The 25,825-nt window shown below is 37.5% G+C and overlaps 2 protein-coding genes across 3 annotated transcripts; both read right to left on the reverse strand.

Annotated features, from left to right (window-relative positions):
- Positions 1 to 134: 134 nt before the first annotated feature.
- LOC103982405 (kinesin-like protein KIN-6) lies at positions 135 to 19,075 on the reverse strand. 2 transcript variants are annotated; one of them, XM_009399323.3, is made up of 20 exons: positions 18,471 to 19,075; positions 17,636 to 17,835; positions 15,432 to 15,555; positions 15,247 to 15,341; positions 13,625 to 13,757; positions 13,048 to 13,113; positions 12,867 to 12,929; positions 12,535 to 12,585; positions 10,800 to 10,882; positions 6,342 to 6,456; positions 5,724 to 5,781; positions 5,369 to 5,574; positions 4,790 to 5,041; positions 3,847 to 3,958; positions 3,644 to 3,753; positions 2,190 to 2,301; positions 1,989 to 2,101; positions 1,290 to 1,414; positions 774 to 843; positions 135 to 574 (listed from the first exon to the last, which is right to left on the reverse strand). In XM_009399323.3, the coding sequence occupies exons 1-20, from the start codon at positions 18,864 to 18,866 to the stop codon at positions 488 to 490; spliced, it is 2,571 nt and encodes an 856-aa protein (XP_009397598.2). In that variant the 5' UTR covers positions 18,867 to 19,075; the 3' UTR covers positions 135 to 487. The 2 variants fall into 2 exon arrangements, with proteins under 2 accessions (XP_009397598.2, XP_065003016.1); XM_065146944.1 differs by lacking the exon at positions 18,471 to 19,075 and having other exon boundaries at positions 17,655 to 17,782.
- Positions 19,076 to 23,383: 4,308 nt separating this feature from the next.
- LOC135635674 (bZIP transcription factor 27-like) lies at positions 23,384 to 24,679 on the reverse strand. The gene is made up of 2 exons (XM_065146919.1): positions 23,731 to 24,679; positions 23,384 to 23,640 (listed from the first exon to the last, which is right to left on the reverse strand). The coding sequence occupies exon 1, from the start codon at positions 24,577 to 24,579 to the stop codon at positions 23,830 to 23,832; it is 750 nt and encodes a 249-aa protein (XP_065002991.1). The 5' UTR covers positions 24,580 to 24,679; the 3' UTR covers positions 23,384 to 23,640; positions 23,731 to 23,829.
- Between the last annotated feature and the right edge of the window lie 1,146 nt (positions 24,680 to 25,825).

Raw genomic sequence — 25,825 nt, forward strand, 5'->3', positions numbered from 1 at the left:
AAAGACGAACGAAAACGAAAACGAAAAGGCGAAGGAGAAAGGTTGAAGCTCATCTCCTGTGTCATCATGGTTAAGGTAATCAACATCATCAATTGAAATGACAAGGAAATGATCATCCGAAGCAAGATCGAAAATTATGGGAAAACTTCCATGCACAATTATTCATTCAAGTTCTTTGCACTAACAAATCAATCCACAGCGTCATCTCTCTCCTATGCTCTAGGATTAGTACACTTTGAGTTTACATAAGGTCTCCTTCAAAGGAGCTATAAGGTACACTCATAATGGTATATAGATGTTCTTTACAAATAGCAATTCGGTGATGAGCACGGAATTAATCCTTAGTTTCATGACATCTTTGAACAAAAAGCTCTTCGCTATTTCAAATGCTTTTACAATGACACATGTCTTGTCACGGTCACCAGATCTGAAAGAACATCTTGCACTATGGTCCAAGAAAAATCAAAGCTGGCGGAACCATCGTTCCTCAAGATTGCTTTCTCAATAGACTAAAAAGTGAGGTGCTTCTCTGAGAAATTCCATGTCCACCTGCGGGAATCTTGCCTCTGGCATCCTGTCAATCGATGGTAATTTAACAAAATATTGAGCCAAGTATACTTGATAAGATACCGACTCTAGTCTGAAAAATAAATATGGGGCATCACTATTATCAAATTCCTTTTTTCTTGTTCCACTCATCAGAAAAATAATGAGATAAGTGCATTGATCCCACCCAAATTAAATACCATCTCCTCAAGTTTTGAGTAACGCACCCCATTTGCAGCCTCCATGTCTGGACCAGTTAATTCCTTCAGTAGCATGGCTGATGCTGGAAGCAACTTCCTGCAGATAAAATATAGTGAAATGAAAATACTTTAATCAGTGAGATTTTGAGTTATAAGATTAATCTTGATAGACAGGCAAAGATGAGATCAACCAAAAGTGTTAGCCAGCTTAAACACCTCTAAATTGCCGCCTTCCAAGAGAGCTTAGTCTTTGTATAAAAGATTATATGTAAGTGGAAGCAATGCAAGTACAGCATTAATATTGTTGCATATGCTTTAGATCACATTTGCTTCGGGAAAAGAAAGCTTCAGCTAATCCAGATTACTTAGCTGGACTAGTAACCAAACATAAGAAGTTCAAATTAATTAGTCGGGTTAAGATAATCTAACCCTTGAAACCTGGCTATTTTAACCACTAAACAGCTTTTGACATCAAGAAACCAGCTTGTGCAAAACAACAGATAGTCCCAATCTGTTAGCAATAGTGGCATTTAAATAACAAACCTCTTTGGTTTCTCAGCATTTGAAGATTTGAACACAGGACCATTTTTTTCTTTTAAGACTTTACGGACATGATATTTGTCATTTGATTTCGCATGCTGTACACGTGACCGATCTGAATCTGGCGACTGCCAAATAAGAATAACCAGGAATTAATTGATGCATAAAACCAGTTGGTAAATGAGTATTGTTTAAATAAATAAACTACTTATATTATCCTATTGATAAAGAATACCAACAAACAAACTATCAAAGATAAAAAGACAAGTTTCTGAGGTAGAGTGAAAATTTCAAATTGGAGACGTAAGCAATGATTAACTGGCCAAAGTCAGGCCTCAGCAAGTCTTTCCATTCTAAAATCAGGACTTGCTAGTCTGATTTACATAGTAAAAGTTAGTACAACAAGCATTCACCAGTCAAGTCAATTGCGTACATGCCAAATTTGCAACCACACATTTTGACAATCTCATTGCATTTGTTTTAAGTAGTTCCATCAATGATTACTGATTTGATGTTGAGTATTATCACCAATTAATCTCACAGCACTGAGTTTCTAGTTCAGCATGAATAAAACTAATGCACAAATAGGAAGTTTTAGCATGAGACACATTACATGGATCAACTGCTTAGTTTTTTAATGCCAAATTGCCCAAATACTTATCTAGAAAAACAACAAGGACAGGAAACATGAGGGAGTCTAACCGTTCCATTTTCTTTCAGATTTGTGACTTTCTGAACTGATGATGATGATGAAACATTTATGTCATCCACCATGCACAAGTTATCTAAAGAACTTGAGCTTCCATTACAAATGCCTGGTAAGAAAATGTGTACTTCATAAAAGATGTTATTGCTTAACAAAATATAAAAAGATTAATAATTTAATGAGACAAAAAGAGCCACCTGATTTATCTAACTTAGTTGAGGTTCCTTTAGAGCCAAAATCTGAAAGTCCATTGAAATCCTCTTGTACAATTGTTCTTCCAGGCATATTTTCAGGTATCTTGTCTATCAACTATGGAGTAAGGGAGCACCAAAAGAAAAGTAATTATACTGTGCCACAATTGTAATAAACAAGAAATACATAAATTCATGGTCATTAACCACAAAGCAAATATGCAGCCGTACAGGACAAGAAACAGAAGATTTCTTCATTAAAGTTAAAAAGAAGAATTTCAACTACAGTACTGCATGATAAAAGGTTCAGTAACTATAGATGTTAATCTTTCTATTTTTATAACATACTAATTATCTGCAATAGAGGACAGATCTTAGTACAACGGTAATGTTGTTACTTTGTGAACTTAGAGATTAGGTTCGAGTCACGGAAACAATCTCTTTATAATTAGAGTTAAGATTGTGTACATTGACCCTCTTCAAATCCCACAATGGTGGGAGCCTAACGCACGGGTACGCTCCTTTTTATTAATTATCTACAATAAAAAAACTAAGTAATATCATCTCCCATAGAATAATAATTGTTTGACCCATCTCTTAATGTAAAGATCATTTATCATTGCAATTCTAAAAGGTAATGGTGCAAAAAGTGGACTATCAACAAAGAAGGGAAGAAGATGAATAGCCAGTCTAGAGCTCATCAACCATCTACATACAATGCCATAAATAAAACTGGAACCAAGTTACTTCACATGCATTATAGATGAGAACTCATTCATAAACTGAAAATTCCAGCTTGGCAAGGCATGAGTCGTTTGCTCAAAATATGCAGCGAATGATAATAGTTTGTTCTTCTCTATGAACTATTTTTGATGCACAACTAATGAAGGACATATGTATTCAACACATCTACAGATGATATATGTATGTGGAGATTCACCACATCAGTATCTTTGTTGCCTGTCAAAAGTTGAAATTCATATCAAATTTGAAGAATCACCAGCTTATATAATTCATCAACTGAAAATGAGACCAAAGTTTGCTACTGCATAACTATTTATTAAACTTGTAATATCAAATCTGGTTCGAAACTGTTCCAATCTAATTTAGTTTCCAAAGTATAATTCTTTCCTGGGGTTTCCTACTCTTTCAGATCTGAAGGATGCAGCAATGCTGAGTAAGAATTGCACTAAATTATTGTGAAAATTGACTAGTAATTAGTGAATTTACTAAACAACTCGAGCTGGATTGTTGTTTACTTTTTTTCCATTTCCATTAGTTCTTCAATGTGAATAACATGCATAGGAAGTTGCACTCAAAATGCATGCACTAATACATATACGGGTAACTATAGCGTGGGAAACATACTACACATTGATTATTATTTTCTCAATAATAAAGTGCCCATATATGCATAGGTTAAAAAGAACAACAAAGAAAATGAATGCAAGAGATCTAACCCCTTCATTTTCTTTTAGATGTGTGATTTTCTCCACTGATGAAGATGAAACATTAATGCCATCCACCATGCATAAGCTATTCAAAGAAATTGCACCTCCATAATCAATGTCTGTTAAGAAAATCATGTGTAGTTTATAAGACTTTGATGCTTGTTCAAGTTAATACTAATATCATTAATACAGTCAAGAAAAACAAAATCAACCTGATTTATTTAATTTAGTTAAGGTTCTTTCTGCACCAAAATCTGCAGGACCCTTGTAATCCTCAGGGACGAGTGTCACGCCAGGTGAATTTTCGGGCACTTGGTCTATCATCTGTGGCATAAAACAATATTACACAGAAAGAACAGGTTCAGGGCGTAAATCTAATACCATGTTGAAAAGAAAAGCTTGAACCACAGTACTGCATGATAAAAAAAATTAGGAACCTTTAGATGCTAACTTTTTAAAATGTTAATCATGAATTTTCAGCAATATTTGATTATTGTCCAGAACGATCTCTCACAAAATAATAATTATCCTATCTGTTTCTTAGTTCATGTAAAGATCGTGTAATCTAACTTTAATAGGTCACTATGTAAAACTGCATTATGAGCAAGTTAGGCAGATGAATAACCAGTCTAGAGCTCATCGACCATAGTAAAAGCTGGAAGCAAGTTAAGACAAGTCAATACTGGTAAATTGGAATGAACCAGCAAGGGGATGGTACAAACTTAATAGATGGCACAATGAAAAAGATCCACAAAGAAGAAGTAACTTTCACATCATAAAAGTAAGTTGCATATCACCTTATTGTTCAATGATATTTTTTAACATTAAGCCCCAGTAAGAGCCAAAATTATGAAAAATCTTATTTATTTTGTCTATGTCAGATATATGTTTCAAGTCAACTAGGAAAACAAATCAAACATTGACTTGTAAAAGTTATTTCAGAATTTAAAGGAATAACAAATGTATGCATAAAGGATATATTTGGAGTCAAGGAACAATGTCAACAATTATTCAGAAAATGAACCTGTAGTGGATTCTGGAAAATAAAATTGAAATGATGCAATTTGAGGAAATAATCTTTAACACAAGGAAAAACTACATATAAACTTGGAGAAAAAATATAGCAATATACAAGTGTGACATGAAGAGCCATACCTTTGGAGAACCCCTATCATGAAAAGCTGAGTCAATATTGCTTGAGTTAACTTGATATGAAGGTGTTGCCAGCTGTGTTCCGCAACAATCAAGCAGAGGTTCCCCTTGAGCACTACTCAACTCTCCCACATGAGGAGCTTTATGGCATGAACAATGGGACTTCAGTTCCTCAAGTTCTCTCTTAAGTTCTAATCGTTGGATCTCATCCTTTTGGAGGATTTCCCTAAGACTAAGCACGTTTTTTTCTGACTCCTAATGGCAATGCATAATCTTTAATAGAGGGAATCATAGGTGCATAAAAGACTAAGATATTCCAAGAAAAGATAGAAGTCATTGTCGTTAATAAATTTAACAGAAATATATGTTAATATTAACAATGAACATAACAGAAACAATCTAGGGAGTATATAGAAACAACAGCTAAATAAAGGAGATGAAATTGATTTTTCACTTTTTAGTGAAATGCTCCTTGACTGAGTCCATAAAATTCGCATGGTTTGGTGCAACAGGCAAAAGAAATTTCAACCACCCTAAAATTATATCAATGCCCATATATGAATAAATCAGAGAAGTAATTACCATAAGTTTCTCTTTATACTGCTTTAGAACATTCCATAAAGCCTTCGAAAAATTCCTCATAATTTCTTCTTGTCTTGTCATTTTTTGCAGCTCAATATAGAGGGCGCCTTTCATGGGTGTCTCCATTGTTGCAGGTTCAACAATCTTTGAAGAAATTGAGAAAGATTGTGGTATTCCGATCTCCTGAAGCTTCTTCGAACTAGCATCTATAAGCCATCAGTAGCTTACAAGGATAAATATAGACGAAACAAATCGGGAGAACATACTAACTATTTAGACTAATCATAACTCATAAGTATTTGGGTCCACAATAGATGAATGAGAAGATTATTCAAATCAGAAGTATTTTATTAACCTTTCTTGGATGCTTTAATTCCAACATTTCCGTCACTACCATGTATTCCTTCATCATCCTGCAATAAAAGAAATGGGAGCAAAAAATGTTAGGATGCCTGAAGACATTTAATGATTTTATCCATCAAAGTTAGAATGGCATCAATAAATATAAACTTTCAATAACGAAGGAACAAGAATTAGATGACATAACCAGGATAATTCAGGAACCTTGACTGAACATTTATTCAAGCACACAGAATACAAAGGGTCATTATTCATTGACCTAAGATTTGTTAGCACAAAGGTACTCATTTATAAAACTATCACAAAAATTCAAGTTTAGTGACATTCAATAGTTATGTAAAAGAAAATTCAGATAAAGAAATAGTCAAAGAGAATGATTGCAAGGAAGGAGATTACAGCAGCATTCGACACTATAAAGAGGATTAATAATCTTCAAAAAAATAATGGTACTGTTGACAAATAAAATGTTTAGCTCTTTTTGCCAACTCATGTGATTTAGATGGTGTCTGATAACACTTAATGCAGTCTTTCACAAAGAAAATATTCTCAGTCATTAAATTGAAAGGATAGCAACATCAGATGAAATTAGGTTCTTAATAAAAAGAAAAAATACCAATGAAGTTTTAGATACATCGATCTTCCTCCTTTTATGATGATCTACTTTAACAGGTGAAGTGGTACTTCTTTTTCGATTAGGTAAGCTTGACATATCTTCAAGATTGGTAAACCTGAAAATGTAAATAGCAGAAATTTTAATTTATTTATAGAAAACAAAAATGGTGCAATAAAAGAATATTTGGACAGTTATGTACCAGAAATGAATATCACCAAAGTATTTTCAGATTTCAATCACTTTATTAGCAGCTTATTGTTTACAACAGTCAACTAAATATCAGCCCAACTATCATAAAGTTATGCAAGCATCACAAATCACAACTATTCTATATTCACTGAAGAAAGAATCAAAGTGAGATAAACTGTAATCTAGACAATTGTGACTCTCATAAGGAATTCTATGATTTCAATAGTTTGCAATCTAATTGTGGGAAAAAAAAAAGAGGTAACAGCTCATATGTGATGGCCTCCCTTTCCGCAATTCCCCCTTGCTCCCCACCACCCTCTTTGGATCCACCCCCACTCGTTCATGATCCTCAAAACCACTTCAATCTCGACCTCCCTCTCTCCTGCTGCCCTGGCCTCTCTCTCATATGATCTGTTACAAACAACTTCTAAAACTTCCATGTCTCTCTCCTAGGCTGGTCTCTTTTGACAAGCTCACGGCTTGTCCTCTTGGAAGCCTAACACCACCATAGAAGCAAAAATCCTAAAAGATTCAAAGCAGCTCTCAGCTCATTTGCAGCTCTAGTGGGGGAACAAGTACACAAAGCAGGCTATACCGGTTGGTACAGGAATGGTATACACGGTCCCAACCAATACCAATTTGGTACCATCAGGACAGGACCTGTACCGGGTGGTACAAGCCCAATACAGGCCCTGAACCAGAAGTAACCATAGCAAAGCCATTGGGTAGGTACTGTTGGAGGGTATTTGAGAGGCTATAAAATGCTCCCAAAACCGCCAAATATGCCCTCACTCTCACCCATTCTTTTTCACCCTCATTCTCACTCTAATCTCTCTCAAAATTCACTTAACTTTCTTACTCCCTTCAAAAGTAATTGAAAATCATAACGGAAATTTGCTTTTTCCAAGAACAACAATAACAACAACAAGATGCATGGATCAATTATTTGACAAGATATAGAGATTGATAAAGATATTATTCATAAAGTGAAAATATGATGGTTAAAATAGCGAGGAGTGTCAGAAATCTTGTATGATCATCAGACCTCTGAGATGAAAAGAAAAATCATATAAGATAATTGTGAGACCAACATTGTTTTATGGATCTGAGTGCTGGATAGTTAAGAAACAACATATACAAAAATTGTGTTATCAAGATGAAAATATTAAGATAGATGTATAAAGTTACTAGGAAAAAGAGGATAAAATGAGAGAAAATAATTTAAAATAATATAAGCATATGCTTATAAGACCTCCGGATGTGATAGACAGAAGAGGTGAAAATGTTAATAATACGAGGAGAGGTAGAGAAAGACCTAAAAAGACTTTAATAGAAACTATAAATAAAAATTAAGTATTTCGAACTTAACTAAACATATAACTTTTTATAGATCTCAATAGTGGTAAAAGATCCATGTAGTCAACCATCTATTTTTACTCTATGAATAATTGCTTTTCCCAAGAAGAAGACAATCAAGATTTGGTCCATATTTGTACTCCGGATGTGGTAGGCAGAAGAAGTGAAAATGTTAATAATATGAGGAGAGATAGAGAAAGATCTAAAAAGACCTTAATAGAAACTATAAATAAAAATTTAAGAATTTTGAACTTAACTAAACATATTACTTTTTATAGATCTCAATAGTGATAAAAGATCCATGTAAACCCCAAATAGTTGAGACTTAAGGCTTTATTGTTGTCATTGTTGTTCTTAAGAAAATTAATCTTTCCAACACTCAGATCCATAAAGTATTATTGATCTCACAATTGTCTTATAAAATCTTTCTTTTAATCTCAAAAATATTCGATGATCACACAAGACTCCTAATGCCCCTAACCATTTTAACCATCTATTTTTACTCTATGAATAATTGTTTTTCCCAAGAAGAAGACAATTAAGATTTGTTCCATGTTCTATTCAGATCAAGGTAATTTCAAGCCTAATCTCTAGGATTTAACATGCAATTAGGTTAGAGTTTATGTTTATTCTTGCATGCTTAGACTAAATTTCAATGTTTAGATTTAAATCATGGCTCAATGTTATCTCTACATTTTGGTTTGTCTATGCTACATCCATAAGAATCAAGCCTAGATCTGATTAGATTTAGCTTAGATCTATCCTAACCTAGGTTTGATCTAGTCGAATCTAGTTTAGATCTTCATGGATCTAGCTTAGATCTTCGCAGATCTAGGATAGATCTGAATGGGTCGAGGTTTGATCATAGTAGGTCCAGCTCAGATCAAACAAAATGTAAGCTTCATCCATTCAGATATAGCATTTATTTTCCTGGAATCCTGGATCTAGTCGTAATTTTGGAAATATAATGAATATGTGGATCTGAACATATGTTAACTCTTGTCGCAGATAAATGCACTGAAGCCAGCAAAGTTCTAATCCCAAATCATAGCATACATGTCACTTGGAGGCATGCAATCATTAACAGGACATTCATTGCGACTATGTTGATCGGGTGGAGGAATAATGTAATTGAAGCAACATTTGGCTGGTCGATTTTCCGCCATAGCGAAGTGCACAAATGTGCCCCAAGAGATCAAGAGGGCCATCAGAGCAGAATTCATGCCTGAAATGCACTATGTTTGTAGAAGGCAACTTAGGAGGTATCTAATAGACTTACTACAGAGCTGTAGGTGTATGATGAGTGCATCAGTCATGGTAATGATGTCAACCCGGATCTCAGTGTTAGTATACGTTCTTCCGTACAGCACCAACACATGTATGAGGAAAGCATGAGATAGACCGACAGACCTGCTGTTTAAGTATGATAGTGGCAATGGTCCAACTTAGTTTAGCACATTAGTGAGGGAGACTACTTGTATCAGTGCACATGGATTGGGTACAAGTTCCACCGTGAGGCAGTAGACTAGCCCTTCTCAGTTTAGCAAGACAGCTAACATACACAGTCCAGCCTATGGGACTTTATTAGAGGAGTTGACAGAATGGCAGCTCTTTGATGTAGTTGATCTGGATCTTGCTGCAAGCCCACCACAGAGAAAAAAACATGGATAAATGATGCATACAAGAAGGAGAAAAGGATAGAAGACTCCCATCTATCGGTCATTGACTCACATCATTCATTCTGGTGGTGGGAGCACTACAATGAGTTCAATCCAAGATACAATACCTATATCAGTATGGATCCAAATAGGTATATGTTTTTGTTTTACATCTCATTTATCATTTTATATTCTAAGTTTAGTTTAAAGTTGTCTAAATTGATTGTATATAACTAATAAAGTGTAAAAAAGGCCTCAAATAGGTCTTTTTTATTCCAAGCCTTTTTTTAAGGCAAATATTGAAATATGGAACATATCAATGTATCGAGCGTCACTACACTAGTATCAAAAATATCAAAACAATTGCCTAAAGGGAACAAACAATGTGGGCAATTTCACTTATAATGCAGGAAACTCTCCAGTTTAGCTAGTACAGGACATTTTTAAATGTTGTTCATTTTGAATTCAAAGGAAAATAGTACAACAGAGCTTTCTTCCAACTAAAGGAAATGGGATGCGATGAAAAAAGAGGTCATTGGCTTTGGCAAACAGAAACAATAAGAAAACAAAAGTTAATAAACAAATAAAGCCCATCACTCTTAAAACAACATCAGGCTGAAAAAAAGCATCTCATTTTGAAAGTAACAGACCCAATAAGATAGTTCAGAGACCTCCAAGATTTGGGCCCTTAATCACACAAAATTTCCCATTAAAAGTGGCCAACTGAGTTGATCATGAAACTCAACTCAAACTTTTCTCAGAACATTATAAACCTAGTTGTATGCTTAAATCGAGTGAATTTTGATGGGGAAAAACTTAAATGACATTGATGATGGCTTTGCCAAATAATCTTTCCTACTACTCACTATATTTGCAATTGGAATCCATAGAGATAACAAGAAATAAAAGCACAATCATGCTGGACTTGCTGATTAGATATAAAAAAAGAAAAAATTGTATTTCCATCCAACCCATTTTTCTAACTTATGAACATGCTAATATCTATTCAACACAACATGGGGCAATATTTATTCAAGGACAACCATTTCTTCAATGAGAAAAATCAAAAGAACAATCAACGAATTGTAGCCAAAATATATCACTTGAAGCGTCAATGTGCACGTTTAAACATCTAAAAAAAACATCCTTTGGTATGAATTATGAAATCAAAAGCAGCTTAAAGAAATAAATTGAAACCAAATGTATCAAAAAATTGACACTGAATATTTAGTTGAACGGAGGAAACAAGACATACTTGATTTTCATGTAAGGTGATGCCTGCCTCAGTAAAAATGATGTGTCTGCATAATCATCTTCTCCAGGTTTTACCATCAAGATCTGCAAGACAAAGCACTTCCTTGTCCAATTATATGCTCTTAAGGCTACCACTGGTTAATAATGTGCCCCGAACCATAATCCAACAGAAATAATAAAGTTAAAGATATTTCTTATCATGATAATCTGAGCTCATTTAAGAACATATAGATACATTTTTTCGGTGATAAACATCATCAAACAATCTTTTATAATATGTTGACCTGTAGGAGAAAGGATGTCTGTCAAGAAATTGATCTCTACACATTGTTAATGGATGCTACAAGCTAAATAGGTAAACCCAGAAATAACATGCTTTGGAAATCATGGACAGAAAATCATATAACAGGTGCATGCCCTATGCAAATCTGTGTTGTATGCAATTCTATTTTCAATTCTCTGATTGTTTTTCAAGGAATATATAGGGACAAAAACAATAAGAGTTGCTGTGAGCAGACAATTTTATAAGATACTGGTGTCAGACAATCTTTGTGTCCATGTTGAGGAACTCGATTTCACCTGGACTGGTCAATACTGGTCTACGCATGAACTGATATGTACCACCCTATTTTAGGTAGTCTGGTCTGATCTGAATTCAAAAAAGTGGGATTTAATTTTTTGAAGGCCTAGATCCCTTAGGGCTCATGATCTCGAAGACCTCTCCCTGTTCTCATCACCCAACCATTGTTGTCCACTATCATCAGCCTCTTTTATGCTACCTCTCCTACTCCGATTCCACTACCACCTCCTCTCTTCCTTATCTCTCATCGACCAGTACAAATCTAGTATCTGAATTTGCATTCCTTGGTCTATATATTCTCTCTAATTCTCACTGAGTTTTTGCAAGACCTGAACAAAGAGCACTGCAAAAACTAAAAGCCTACAATCTAATAACAACCAGTCCCCCATTATGTTCTCTGAATAATGGCTTGTTTTAGGAACAAAGCCACATCTATTGTCTTTTGTTTCTTCATTTCATTTTCTATTTTTCTTGGTTGTTACGACCCCAGATAGTTGGGACTTACCGCTTTGTTGTCGTTGTCATTATTGTTGTATTTTTCTTGGTTGTTAAAAACAAAAATCATACTAAAGCGCTGAACCACTTTGGCTAGTAAAGATCTTGACCATCGCTGGTAAGGTTCTGGGATCAATTCCCACTTCATCACTTGCAAAGTTGGGTATAAAAAATACCATATCACATTAAGGAGCATTCATGTGGTGATCATCAAGTTGACAACCCAATATAGCATTGGACTTGGCCAAGACTAGGAACAATTCTGAAAGGATACATGAAAAGGAAAATTTTAATAGCAATATTAAAAGTGAATGCAGGTTTTTCCCTTGAATATATTCAATAAAATTAGTTCATACTAAATGTTTCATCATCAAGCCTCACTAAGATAAGCTTTTGTTATCATGCGACAAGCAATCAACTAACATATTAATGTGGGTCTAAATTCATTGGAAAATTGAAGGAGTGGGCATATGCAAACCACATATCATATCTTAAACAGTTAAATAAAGTAAACAGAAGCTTAAAAGTCAACTTATTTCAATACATAGCATACCATAAAAAGGATTTTTTGACTTCTGTGAATGATAAGTTTCCAACAAGAGTAGTATATTGGAATAGAAAACTATAAGATTTGATCTGAACACAGAGTTGAGTTTCATACCAGAGTCATACATTTTTTGCCCTCCATATAATCTCTCAAGTACCTGGTCAACTATGGACCAAATAGTTGAGTTAGACTTTCTGTAGAAGGAAATTTCCAAAGGAAAAAATATAATAGGCACAGACAAGCATTTAGGAAATCATAGTCATAGCTTTTGCTGAATTGTGAAGTTGCATATTGGTTCATGAACAAAGAACACGTTGGGGGACCATGCACTTCTACTACCTTCTTGTACAGAACCACATATATGATGACTTACTTGCATTTATCATTCTACAACAAGCATATTGGCCTTGTGCATGATCAAATTGTGTCCATAAAATGGAACATACCAGTGAGTTCTTGAAGTGCTTCTCTATTGGCTTCCTTGGATTCCTCTGATGTTCAAGCAAAGCCTGGAAAATGAGAAGTATGAAAGAAATTTGAAAATCAACCTCCATTGTATTTTAAGATTATCTAACTGTACTTGTTTTTATAAAGTTTCTAAGGAAAAAAAAATTAAAAGCAACCTACTCTTAAACATAGACCAAAAACCATTGATGTGTTGTTAATGAAATTGCTTTCCAGTAGTCTTGCACCCTAAAAGACACAAACAAAAGACAATTTCCAGTTATACATATGCTATATGAAACACAATGGACCAATTACTCATCATCACAACATGAGAAGGCTGTCCCATATAATAGTTTCGAGAATCTAACAAGAGAGGCATGTATTTTATTGACAAGTACAATGACAACTACAACATAATAAATTTCATCTGTCGAACATAAATCAGGCCCGACGCAAACCTAGCCCTCTTAAACCATGCAACCAGAAATAGATACAGAATCAATCCAGGAAATATTTTTTTAATTTCGTTTTTGGAGTAATTTTATAAGTTTAGGGTTTCTTTTTCGCGATTGTAATGTCACTGTACAAGATGGTTTTGTAAACGTCACTAGCTGTCACATGGCATTATCTTACAAAAACTTAAGATGACATGTAGTCAACATCGATTGTACTACAGAAACTACCCTGTACTGCAAAAACAGAAAGAGTGTTAGGTAATAGCAAAACTCTAAACATGACTTCTTGGTTAGAAAACAACCTGATTTCCAGTTTTTCTTTCTCTCTCAGCTCCAGCAAGATCTGCTATAGTGAGAACAGCACTATGTAGAGAAACACTGTGCTCACTGAGGCTCTTCTCAGTCTTGCGAATGTTTATAATGCATTGAGATCGACTGCAGAAACAAACAGAAGTCATTAATCATTAATCAAACTAAAGCAAAATTAGCCAACTACAGTTCTTGAATGAGTTAAGAAGACATCAACTGCAGAATAATTAACAATCATGTGAAAGCAAGAGTAAAGAACAGCTAAATGTAATTAGATTTAGCCATATGTAAAGGCATGCAAATGAACCAGTAAAAGAAAAACTAACTGAACCAAGATATTCAGTTCCGCTTTATTTTGTTCGATTGACTGGCTCATTTGGCTAAGAAAATTGAAAAACTAAACAATTTTAAGTTCAGTTAGGTTTGTGGCATTACAAAAAACATTCAAACTGAACTGAACCAAATATTTTTTAATCAATATAAGCATAAGTATAACATCTAAATCATACATCCTATTAACACAAATAAAGCAGATATTATTACTCAATCATAACGATAAATTAGTATAATAAATACATACATAATATACATCAATTAGATGAAATTTATGTTATATTCATGAAATGCAGTAGGTTTCAGTCCCATACTGATCCATGACCAGACTGGTACAGAAGGAGGAGAGAAGAAAAGGAGGTGAAGAAGGAGATGGAGGAGGGGAGGAGAAGTACCAGACTGGCAATGGTGAGCAGCATTCGGTGGCAGCCAAAGATGGGCTAGGGAGGCATGCAGTGCGACGAGTGAAAAGTCGCACGTCTGCCACACGAGAAAATATTTAAAAAATCCTAAGCACAGAGTCTAACGTAATCAGACTGTGCCACTTGAAAATGGGCAGTCCGCATCACATCCAGTCTGATAAAACCAGTTAGTACGAACAGGTCTTAACAGTTTTGCATTCCTCCATTATATTACAATTATATAACACTGTTTTTTTAATATATGTTAGATACTGAATAAAGAATCATAAAAGCCAATCAACTCGGATTTGTTTTGGTATTTTTAGGGCTTCAGTTTGGTTTCCTTTTCAATTTTCGGAAATGGAATAAATTTGGTTCAATTCAAAATTCCCCCAAAACCAAACCGAATCAGAACATGGGCACCTTTAGGCATGTGTTGTGAATAAGAAAGCAAGAGACAAAACTGTCTTAACCTTAGAAAGAGATAAACTAACAATAACATATCAAAATCAGAGAAGAAAACAGATAAGTAATAGCCAGTAACAAAAAAGAACAAATACCATCAGTGAGTTACTGTCTTTCATTTTACTAGCACCCAAAAAAAATGCCTAAATCCCTATAGATGATCGCAGATACTACAATACCATGAGCGTCCGACAGAGAATCTACAACAGTGAGTAGCCTAGACAACATCTAATCACAAGTAGAAAAAGTTGCTCTATTATCTTATAAAAGCGTTTTGCAAATGTATGAAGCAATTCTTAACCATCTCAAACAAATTTGCAACGAGACCAAAAACAAGATATTGTAGAAATTTGAACCAATTGGAATAGCTCTATATATTTACTGAAGAAAATGAGTTAAACAAAAATATCACATGCCTAGACTGATCATTTGCACTCGTTGCAGCAGTAGAACGTTTAAGCATACCAAGTGCCAGTGCATTCTCTGCTTCTGCAATATTTGAAACCATGACCTGTTGACATGAAGGTAAACAACTTTAGCCTCCATAAATATGGGCAACTTCTTAATGATAAAACAGAAGTAACAGCACATCAGCACCTACCTCTTTAAGACCTATTACAGTAGAATGTTGAAAGGACAGCTCGACCCCATCATGAGATAAATCAAGGATTCTTTCCCCTTTGCCCCGTTCAGAATGTATCTCAAACATTGATAGATAATATGATCTGCAGTCATAATCAGAACAAAATTTTACTGAGGAATGACAACAGGAGAAGATCATGGAGAAATATTAAATACCTATATAAAAATAAAATTTCACTATTCAGAAGAGAGATATTCACATTACCTAAAGTTCCTCAATCTGAGAAAACTTGACACTGCAACTTACAGATTCATCTGAAGCTATAGCTTATAGTAGAAAGAAGCACATGTCAACTATAAAAGAAGTTCGGTTATAGTTCTATATATTATCCCTAAATTTTAAAGGTATTCTGCTCCCCTACCAATACCTATCACATGCCTAGTGGATAGTCATTGTGCCAGCAATGGTAACTGACTAGATTTGGTCCATGTCAGTTGATATAGCAGTGTGCAATGTGTAACAGATTAGCCTGCACCAGAACAAAATCGCACAGTGCATGACAGCTATGTACCACAATAATATGTCATAGTTGGATCGCACAGATGGCACAGTACGTGCGCTATGGTATATGTGAATACTTAATTCTATATGGGCAACTACCAAGACAGAAGGATATACAAACTTATTTTTAAGAGCCTAAAAGATTGGGGGAACTAACTTCTGGAAGAGTAAATCATCTCATGTACATTTAATCATGCATAAACAGTCAATTATTCCCAAGTTCTATTTCCATATTCCAGTCTAATTAAATTACTTCCTCCTCCATATCCTTTTTGTGTAAGGCATAAGTCGTGCATCTTCAAGACAACAATCATAAAATCCTTTAAAGCACACCTAGATCAGAGAGGTTGTGCCTTTTTTATCCACTAAAGTCCCTAATTGCAAACACAAGGTAATTATAGGAGATTCTTACACAACAGTAAGATTGATCCATTTTAACCTAGGTGTCAAATACTTTTTAAAAAAGATAATATGTTATACCCGAATTTTCAACTAGTGTGTTGAATTGCATTAAATGTTTGGTTGGAAGTTCTTAATTTCTTATAAGCGAGATGTAGTTAGAATGTAGTAGAATTAAAGATTATATTGAAATACAGTTCTGTAGTGATTGTTCTAAATGAAGTTGGTTTATGCACAATATGACCTACTCAATACTCGTAGTTTGGGTTTTGTGGAACGGCGTAATCCCATTGCATAAACGCATAGGACTGCATGTACCTGACGTTCTCAGATCTAAGTTGGCAGCAACCTTGAATGCTAGGTCACTCTTTTTATGCATGTCCACCAACATGGTAAAGTGTGAAAATTTTGATACTTAATAGTTAATAATCTCAATCAAGCCATCTCACATTTTACACAGTGCAAAACTTTGTATTGCTATAAGTCACTCTTTAAAGATGCAAGTGTTAAAAATACTGTCAAAATCTAAAATGAAAAATTCCAAAGAAGGTGAAATCAAACATAAATTTTACCTTATCAAAACTAATACAACAGATTTGTTTAAAGAGAAAAACATACTCTTGACAAATATGACATCCAATTAAATCATGGTCACTTATACATAACTGACAATCCAAGACCACTTCCTTCAAATTCCAATTGACATGGAACCAATCAGCACTATGCTAATCCTGACAACTTATATAGAGCACCCCTGTGAACTGTGCAACTCTTCCAAAGCACAAATGTGTATGAAACTTTTTTAATATCTGAAGTTTCAACTTTCAAGTAAATTTTTTTTAGAACAAGATCAAACAAAAAAAAACATACTTATGTTTTCTTCATAACTCATAATAACTTTGGATGCATGATGTGTAAAAGGATGTGTAAAACTGATCACCATTTTTCTAATTTGACATCAACATATGACAATTGTGGAAGAATAAAACAGTAATCATATTGTTAACATGATCAGTTTAATGTGTTCATCTTTAACTTTCATATTGTTCAGATTCATAATTAAAGTAACACCAGCCTATTTATCACCTGAACCTGAATTTTCTTGATTGTTTGTATTCCACTTATATGACAAGAGAACAGAGAAGAATGATTAGTTAAACATTCAAAAAATTAAAGTCAAAAAAGAGAGCAAAAGAGAATGATCAACAGATCAACAACCGAAAAACAGCATGGCATCTGTAAATATGTTTACCGACATCTACCTCCTTTCATGAAGATCACCTTGAGATGGACAATCAAAAAGCTGTTTCAAAATGAGAGGCACAACACCTGGATTCCGTGCACATCCAAACATGGTGTAAGTCTTTCCGGAACCAGTGGGTCCCAACGCAACCAAGAGACCACTCTTTCCCCCCATAAAATCCATCAAGATTGGGTTCACCGCCATATTATATACTTCTTGCTATAGAACAAAATATTTGGAAAATAATGTTATTCAACACAGATGGGAACATAAAAATTATTCAACTAAAACAAAATAGAGAATTCAAAAGAAAGGAAGAAAATGCAAGTGAACTTGCATACATTGTTTTCTTTTTTATTGTTTGATTGAAGGCCGAATTGGATGGAAATGTCTATTTGTATTTTGGAATATAAAAACAAATATTAAAGCAAGGATGCCCAAAGCTGCCCTGTTCGAATATCAGATATAGTTTGAAGATGGAACAGAAATGTGCTCAAATAGATTTAACAAGTAGCATATCTTACCATGCTAGCACTCCTATCTAAATAGCAAAGGCCATCACTACATAATTAAACCTTTCATAAAATAATTATCGTTACCTCAATTGCATAGCATAGCTTCTTTAGGCCGAAGATCAATGACGTCAAAAAGTTTCATAGACAATAGTAACATGATCACTAGATTCTACCCAACCAATGCAATCTGGTGATGAGACCAAATCAAACCCTAAATTCATCATCTTAAATTTTAAAAAAAAAAACCAAACAAGAAATCTTTTATAAATATCATCTAATGGCAGCACGGAGTAACAGAATTAAAGACGGTATCAGAATCGACAAATCCAAAAGCCACACCTGGGTTGAATCCGGTGGGAAGACGAAAGAGAACCCGTCGTAGACCTCGTTCTTGGCCCGCCCCCGGTCGAGCAGAGGTGGCGCCGACAGCGTAACAGAGCTGGGACCGTTCACCGACAAGCACGCACCGGTCCGCCTCCTCTCCATCTTCGGCGGCGCGCCTTTTGCCAGTGCCCTGGTGCCGGCCTTGGGGGGTATGCGGCCGGGCCTCGGCGGCGCGACCTCGTTGGGACGGATTCGGAGGAAGACCTTCAGGTTGTCAGCGTCAGCGGGGCAAGAAGTGTCCTGGGGAAGGGAGGCGAGGGGTAGGGCTTCGGCGTAGGCCGTTTGCTTCGCCCTACGAGGAGGGTTTCGCCGGACGGTGGTGGGAGGGCAAGGAGACGATGGTGAGTCCATGAGGAGTCACGAACGGAGATTTTGTCGCTCCGTCGCACGCGTCCCTAAGATTGTTAATGAGGATCGGGGATTTGAGAGCTCCGTCGGCCGCTTCCCTTCGATTGTTGATGAGTATCTTCGAATCTGTTGTGTGCTGGTTTGGGCTTGTTTTGCACTTTGTCTGGATCGCTCCTCCTCTCGAGTTTGAAGCTGACCACACCAGCGGGAAACGAAAATGCCCTTTTTTTTCTCTTAAACTCAAGAGCAAATTGTATATATATAGTTTTGAGAAATTCTGGTAAAATATTTATATTTTTAAAAATTTTGGTAGAGAGTCATTTCTTTTGTAAAATATTATTTTATCTCCTATCTCTTGCCCGCTCCTAATCGTTTTTGTCTTTGACTTCTTTTGTCTTCACATATAAACATCTCACTCGTTATCTTCTACTCTCATCCGATCTTAATCATCTTTGCCTTCATCTTTGTCTTATTATCATCACCATGTCCCCATTATTCCCACTCCTATTATCACATATTATCACTCCGTTATCCTTGTCATCCTCATTGTCACTTTATTACAATGGGTCATAAGCAAGAGCACTCCTGAATCCCTTATTTCATTCGTCCATGATGTTGACCTTGATGGAGGGGACATCGGTAATGATAACAATTGAGGTAAATAAAACATAGAGGTGAGGTGAGGATAAAGATGATTGGCGATGATGTATGGAGACATTTAGGTAGAAGCAAATACGGTAAGGGTCTAACAAGGGTGATGAATGGAGAGTGGAGAGACTTATGCATGGAGGCGATCAGGGATAGATGAGAACGATAAGCAGAGGATAGAAAGACTTATGTATGGAGATGATCAGAGACGAAAGCGGAGTAACTAGGGGATCACACGTGGAGGCGATCATAGACAAAGGTGACAACTAGTGAGGTGGAATTTTTGAAAATAATAATACTATTTATAAATTTATTAAAAAAATATATATTTTTTTAAATTATCCAAAATTACATGAGTGTTGTACATAAATATTTTATTTTGGACGATTTTTCGGAAGATAAAAAAAACTTTATTTCCGTAATATTGAATAGAATCATTCCTAACAAAAAAAAAACATCATAATCAAAATACCTTTATTATTATAAAACATAAAGTGTTTCCTATAGATAAAAAAATAAGCTTGGATCGAAACGTCACTCAAACTGATTTGGTGTAATATCACATTCAAAATTATCAGGCAATATCTTCCGTTTTTATTATCATTCTTCCACGATAAATGATTATAAATATTTTAATATTTTTAAATATACAATTTAGATTTAAGGCGAGTGGAAAAAAAAAGAATTGTTATCGTCCTATATTTTGAAATATGCTAAGGCTTCCTTAAATTTTCATCTATAACCACTTAAATTAATTTATAATACCCTAAAAGTTATAATTTTGATTATTTGGATTCTGAATTGATTTGCTATTATCAGAATTGGTCATGGATCCATGTTACTTGATCAAGCTGACCTAAGCTCATATCTTATGGACATCACATCTTCAACTTGACCTGACACGTTCCAAATGCTTGAATACAGACAAACCCCCTCCTTCATATCACCTACTTCCTAATGTGAATGTTGCGGTCTCCATAATTTTGATTAGGAACAATTCAAATATTCCTTATCTCATCTCACCAACTCATATCCACCGAGAGATTGACCAGCACACCAAATTTTGAGACATCGATTATATATGTATTATACAATTACGAGGGTTCAACGATTTAATGTGAAGTAACGTAGTCTTCGACGTTCAAACAACCTAAATCTACGTGACATGTCGCTTTTGACTGTGAGATAAACAATGCAAGGTGCATAAAGTTTGGGCCACGCAAAGATGGAGGCGTCAATTTCGCTGAGTGCTCGTTGGAGGTGGAGGAACAAAAAGAAAGGCGAGGATGGAACGACATCTCGATCCAACAGTCGACATTCTAAGGTCGGTAGCCGCCCTGCAGAAAGATTGTGCCCGGGCCCGGATCCTGTCCTGCTGCCGGCATCTGCCAGCCACCAAAAACTAAAGAAGCCTTTATTTAATCCCTGTTCTTGTATAAGAAGAGTGCAGTTGGCTCAAAAGGGTAGGCCAAGGGAGGAGAGGAGATCCAAGGGTAGGGGTGCGTAGGAAGACGGTCTCTTGTCATTTTATGTACTGCTGGTTGGGTTTCTTTCATGTTGTTGCTGCTGCGTTTGTTAGCTTTTCAGATAGATGTAGTCTCAGATCTTTCACACTTTCTGTGCAAAGATCTTCGATTGCTTTGGTGTGGCGGATGTTTACGTTGTGCAAATAGACTTTGTGGATGTTCTTGATCTCTATGTATTTGATGAGATCGAGAGTGGTTCTTCGCTACTAACCATGGATATCGTTTTCTTTGCTCTTGATACGAATCATCTGTAAGAAACTACGTCCCTTCGGGTTTCTTTTGCTCACCGCTGCTGCCGCTTTATCGCTCTCTTTCTTCCTCTGCTTGTTCAATGGTGTCTCCTCATCTTCCACTGCTACGAACACCTCTCCTTCCTCTACCGCCCGGCACGAAGAAAAACACTATGATCACAGTAAGCAGTGGTAGATCCAGAGATCAAACGAGGAAAGGAAGGCCAACGGCGAGCTCGAAGAAGGAGATGGCCACTAGAGTCTGTCAGCCAAACGATGACGAGCCAAAGAAGCCAATAACAAAGGCAAGTGCATCGGTACCGAGACTCGGGCGAAACGATCAGTTAGAGGAGGAGACTCAGGAGACCATGATGGACACCGCATACTCGCCGTCACCGCCCCCGAGTAGCCTACCATTTCCAAGCTTTGCCCTCACGAGGCTTAGGACTGCAGCAAGCGACGGTGGTGCAAGGCACAGTGGCGCCACCGACGAGCTCCGGCGCCTCCTCCGCCTTTAAGAAGATAAAGCCACGTCCTTTCTTTCTTTCCTTCGTCAGCCTCTCGAGGAAAGAAGAGGAAACGATGTCCGGTAGGAGGGCGAATCGTAGGGTGGTGAATGTGTTCGGAGACACTTGTATAATACTAATGACATTAATGTACTAATTATTTTCCATCTCTAAACAGTTAATTTTGCTTCTTTTAAATGCTCGATCAAGGCAATATAATCTTGAATTGTAATAAATATGACATCAGAAATATATCTTGTTTTCTGCCCACATCCAACAGCACCTGCTAACATTTTTCTGAGCTGTTTTGTCGATCAGATGTTTGATTCTCCAATATATACATACACGAACAAAACAAGGAAGTCGATAAATGTCGTCTTTTAATCGAAAGTATGCATGCTTTCCTTTGTATCATACGCAAACGTTTTCGAGTTGGTTCAATGGTCCATTCAATGAGGCCATGGTGTGGAGCAATCGAACCCCACCTAATTCGATCTCATGGCGTGTTTAATGCACTCAAATAAAGCACTTCTTGTCCACCTGCGAGTTAGCATGTGCAAGTAATAGCTTTTGAATTTTCACCAGTACTAATAAGTGCAATCAATTGCTGTCTTTGTACTGTTACAATGTGGTACATTTTTCTGAGACATTTGTCATTATTTATGGCTTCCATTTGGGTCTGATTTATGCTTTCTAAGCTACATAAATTATCGTGAACATTCCTCCTGATTAGATATTAATGGGTCGACAAAAAATTACATAAAAATGTACAAACCACTCGGATATATCTACAGAAATTACTAATTTAATAAAAAAGGCCTAATTTGAACCTGTCTCGATTGGCATGTTTTATAAAGAAATAAAAATAAATTAAAATATTTAATTATGCCTTTGATCTTTTCCATAAACACTCATCCCTAAACCTGGTTTGTTCTTACCTCGGCTTCCTCGTGGAGCTGAGCCACGCTGCATGTATTGGCGCTTACTTTTTATCTCGGCTTGCCGGTCGACTCCCATGTGTACCAATCAGGAGCTGCCACGTAGCGACCATGGATTCAACGAAAGGCCAGCGGTCAGCGTTTCGATTTGTTTCATGACGCACAGAACTTCGACACGTCGCCTGGCGAACGGCCGGTTTTGCTACCGTGTCAAAGTCAGCACCGTTTAAGGATCCTCCCATCGTCTCGTCGCTGTGGGCACTGCCAACTCAGCAGACCATTGCTTGAGCTGAACGAAGCTGCAGCCGAGTCCAAAGTACGTAGGGCCGCATCGGTGATGGACCACTGTGGCCATTGGTAGATGGCAGCACGCATTCATGATGGCCGAGACTGGCCCGCGCCGCTACAAAACAAATGGCCGGAACACCGACGTCCCCCTCCCTCCCCATGTTCGCCAGAGGGTTCCGTCTCTCCCTTTCATTTGAAGGGGCCGCCCAGCCCACACTCAGCAACCTACCCCCAAGATGTTGTTCCGTTTACATGCAAATCTGACAGGAAATCATGCACACCAGTTTGAACTATGCATTCCTACCGAAGTTTTTGATTTGAAGAGAAAAGGAAGCTAAGGAGGGGCTTCTGTTTAGACTCCTCCAAAGATGATTCATCCGAAGATGTCCAAAGAGGCATTTACCATTTCTGCACAGGCACTGGGATAATGCTGCTCATACTATCTCGTTTCAGGAAAAAGCCAAGGGGGAGAACAAGATGCATATATACAACAACGATGGAAACGGTCGAATGAGTGTGGAAGAGGATTCTATGCTGCAGCTAAATGTTCCCCTTCTCCGGCTCATTTCTCAAAATGGTGCAGTTGTGCTCCTCCGTAGTGGATTTCTTTTGGGCAGTGGGTTTCCGATTGCCGAACGCAGCTGCCCACATGACGGTGATTAATCAACGAGAAGGAAATGCTATTGTACTTTGTGACGCAAGTATGCATTTCTTTGGACTAGCGAAGTTACCTCCTCGTATTGCTTCTTCAGCTTGGAGTTCTCCTCCTTCAGATGGGAGACCTCCAGCTCTAGCTCATTGGTATACGCCTGCAACCAGAACGTAGTTTCTTACACGAAAAGATCGATGGCTTCAGCTGAACTGTTTAAACCGTCAAGAGGATGTACGAGATTCCATGCCTGTTTCCTTGCGCGTGATCGGGCTGCAGACTCCCGGTTCTTGATCATTCGCTTGTGGTGACGATCGACGCCGATGGCGGGGTTTTCTTGCAACCGCTTCTTGGAGCACAGTGAGAAGAGACCGGTGGGCGATGGTGGACCGACGGCGACAGAGGAGAACGCGGAGGAGATGAAGGAGGCGTTGTGGCCACTGGAGCTAGAATTGGAGTGGGAATTGGCGGCGTCAGGTCCCAGGTACTGGAACTCCAACCCGGAGTTCAAGCTGAGGGCTGTCTCGGGAAGGGCAGAAGACGGATGAGGTGGCAGTGGCAGTGGCAGCTGCTCGACGACAGTCTGCGAGACGGGGAGGGGCCTGTTCAATGGCCCGGTCAGAAAGTCCTGCAGGATCATGCCCTTGAAGGAAGGCGAAGAGTTCGCATGGTGGTGATGGTGATAAATATGGTGGTCCAGAGGAGTGATCGGCCTCTCTTGGTGGAAGGTGTTGAGGGTGATGTCCTTCCACACCTCTTCCATGGTCCTCCTCCTCGGTGTCTGGGGGATGAGGATAGAAGCGTTCGAGGAAGGGGAAGACCTGGAGGAGGAGGAGGAGGAAGACAGCACCCTGTTGTTGCCACTGTTACTGTTTCCGTTGGTGCTGCTCTTGTTCTTATGGCTGTTGTCAGGCTGCTCCAAGGACCACATGGCCGACCGCACGAAGTGTGTGGAGGCTTAAGGGAGAAGAGAAGAGGCTTGCTTACGCTCTTCCTGTGATGTGAAGCATGGAGATCGAATCGAGATGAGGAGCTTGATGAACCCTTTTCTCCAACAAACCTCTCACTCATTTCCTTATAAAAAACAGAGACATTCCCCGTACAAAAGGTACACACAGACACGTGCTTGCGACTCACAGTATCCAAGACGACTTCAAAGAGATATCTTTCACCAGAGGGAGCGAAGGAAAAGTTGTACGTATGGGCTTCCTTTGACTAATACCTAACGGAACTTACACTGCTGCCGCATATGATCCCCAACACAACCTTCACCATGTGTTTTTGCTTGGATTCACCAACTCGTTTGCCTTTATTGTCGCTTTGTCCGGAGGAGCAAAAGAAGCAGGTACTGCAAGCGCCTTTGCATTGATGGTCTGAAGCGTGACATGAAAGAAGAGGTGATGGTGGAGTTCTGGTTTGCAGTGGGGGTAATGAGAACCGCCGGCCATGAGTGGGCAAAGAGCTAAACAAGGTCTCTGCCGATGTGACGGGTCTCTGCGGTGATTATACTGTGCTAGATTCGAAGGGAATATAAGAGCAAATATAGAGCGTAAAGAGGGAGGCTGTGCACTGTTTGAACTCACGTCGATGCATGTCAGTGCCGTCACCTAGGGATACAGTGGAGATATGGAAGGATTTTGCCGATTTACCACTGGCTCTGCTCTCTCTCTCTCTCTCCCTCTCTCAAACGGGAGAGCTGTGAGGGTCCGGGTTTTTACATCTCCCACACATTACACGGTGGATAGAGTTGATTTAGACGTGAAGCCACCCATGGAGGGGTAGCCTGCACTGCTGCTGCCTTATATGCTACATGGGAAGGTGACTCTTTTATCATAGGTATAATGTCTTGGAACAGGACTTCTGAGATAGGCATAGATGAGAGGCTTGCGGATGTAAAGGGGGGAAGAAGAAGGTTGTCCACAGTGTCTCCTCCAGTTCTAGTAGAAATCAGCAGCAAACTCTTAATTCACCAAAGCGGCCCTTGTTATTTGCATAGTATCTGAGTTCTCAGAGAACCTAAAAAGACACTACTGATTAAAGATATATTATTATTACAGACAATTAATTAGGATTAGAAGTCTCAATAAGATAAGATTAGCACATGCTCTATTGATGTCTGTGTAGAATTAAATGAACTGCTGTGAAAATAAAATTTAGCCCATCACTTATGTAGTTCT

Source organism: Musa acuminata, chromosome BXJ3-4, assembly GCF_036884655.1.
Source record: "Musa acuminata AAA Group cultivar baxijiao chromosome BXJ3-4, Cavendish_Baxijiao_AAA, whole genome shotgun sequence".
Classification (NCBI taxonomy): domain Eukaryota; kingdom Viridiplantae; phylum Streptophyta; class Magnoliopsida; order Zingiberales; family Musaceae; genus Musa; species Musa acuminata.

Coding starts and splice junctions, on each gene's coding strand:
- LOC103982405 (XM_009399323.3), bottom strand. CDS start 18,866: ATGGACTCACCATCGTCTCCTTGCCCTCCCACCACCGTCCGGCGAAAC. Junction 15,342..15,431: donor CTGTAATAGGTCTTAAAGAG/GTAGGTGCTGAT, acceptor TCATGTCAACAG/GTCATGGTTTCAAATATTGC. Junction 13,114..13,624: donor AAAGAAAAACTGGAAATCAG/GTTGTTTTCTAA, acceptor TGTGTCTTTTAG/GGTGCAAGACTACTGGAAAG.
- LOC135635674 (XM_065146919.1), bottom strand. CDS start 24,579: ATGTGGTCCTTGGAGCAGCCTGACAACAGCCATAAGAACAAGAGCAGC.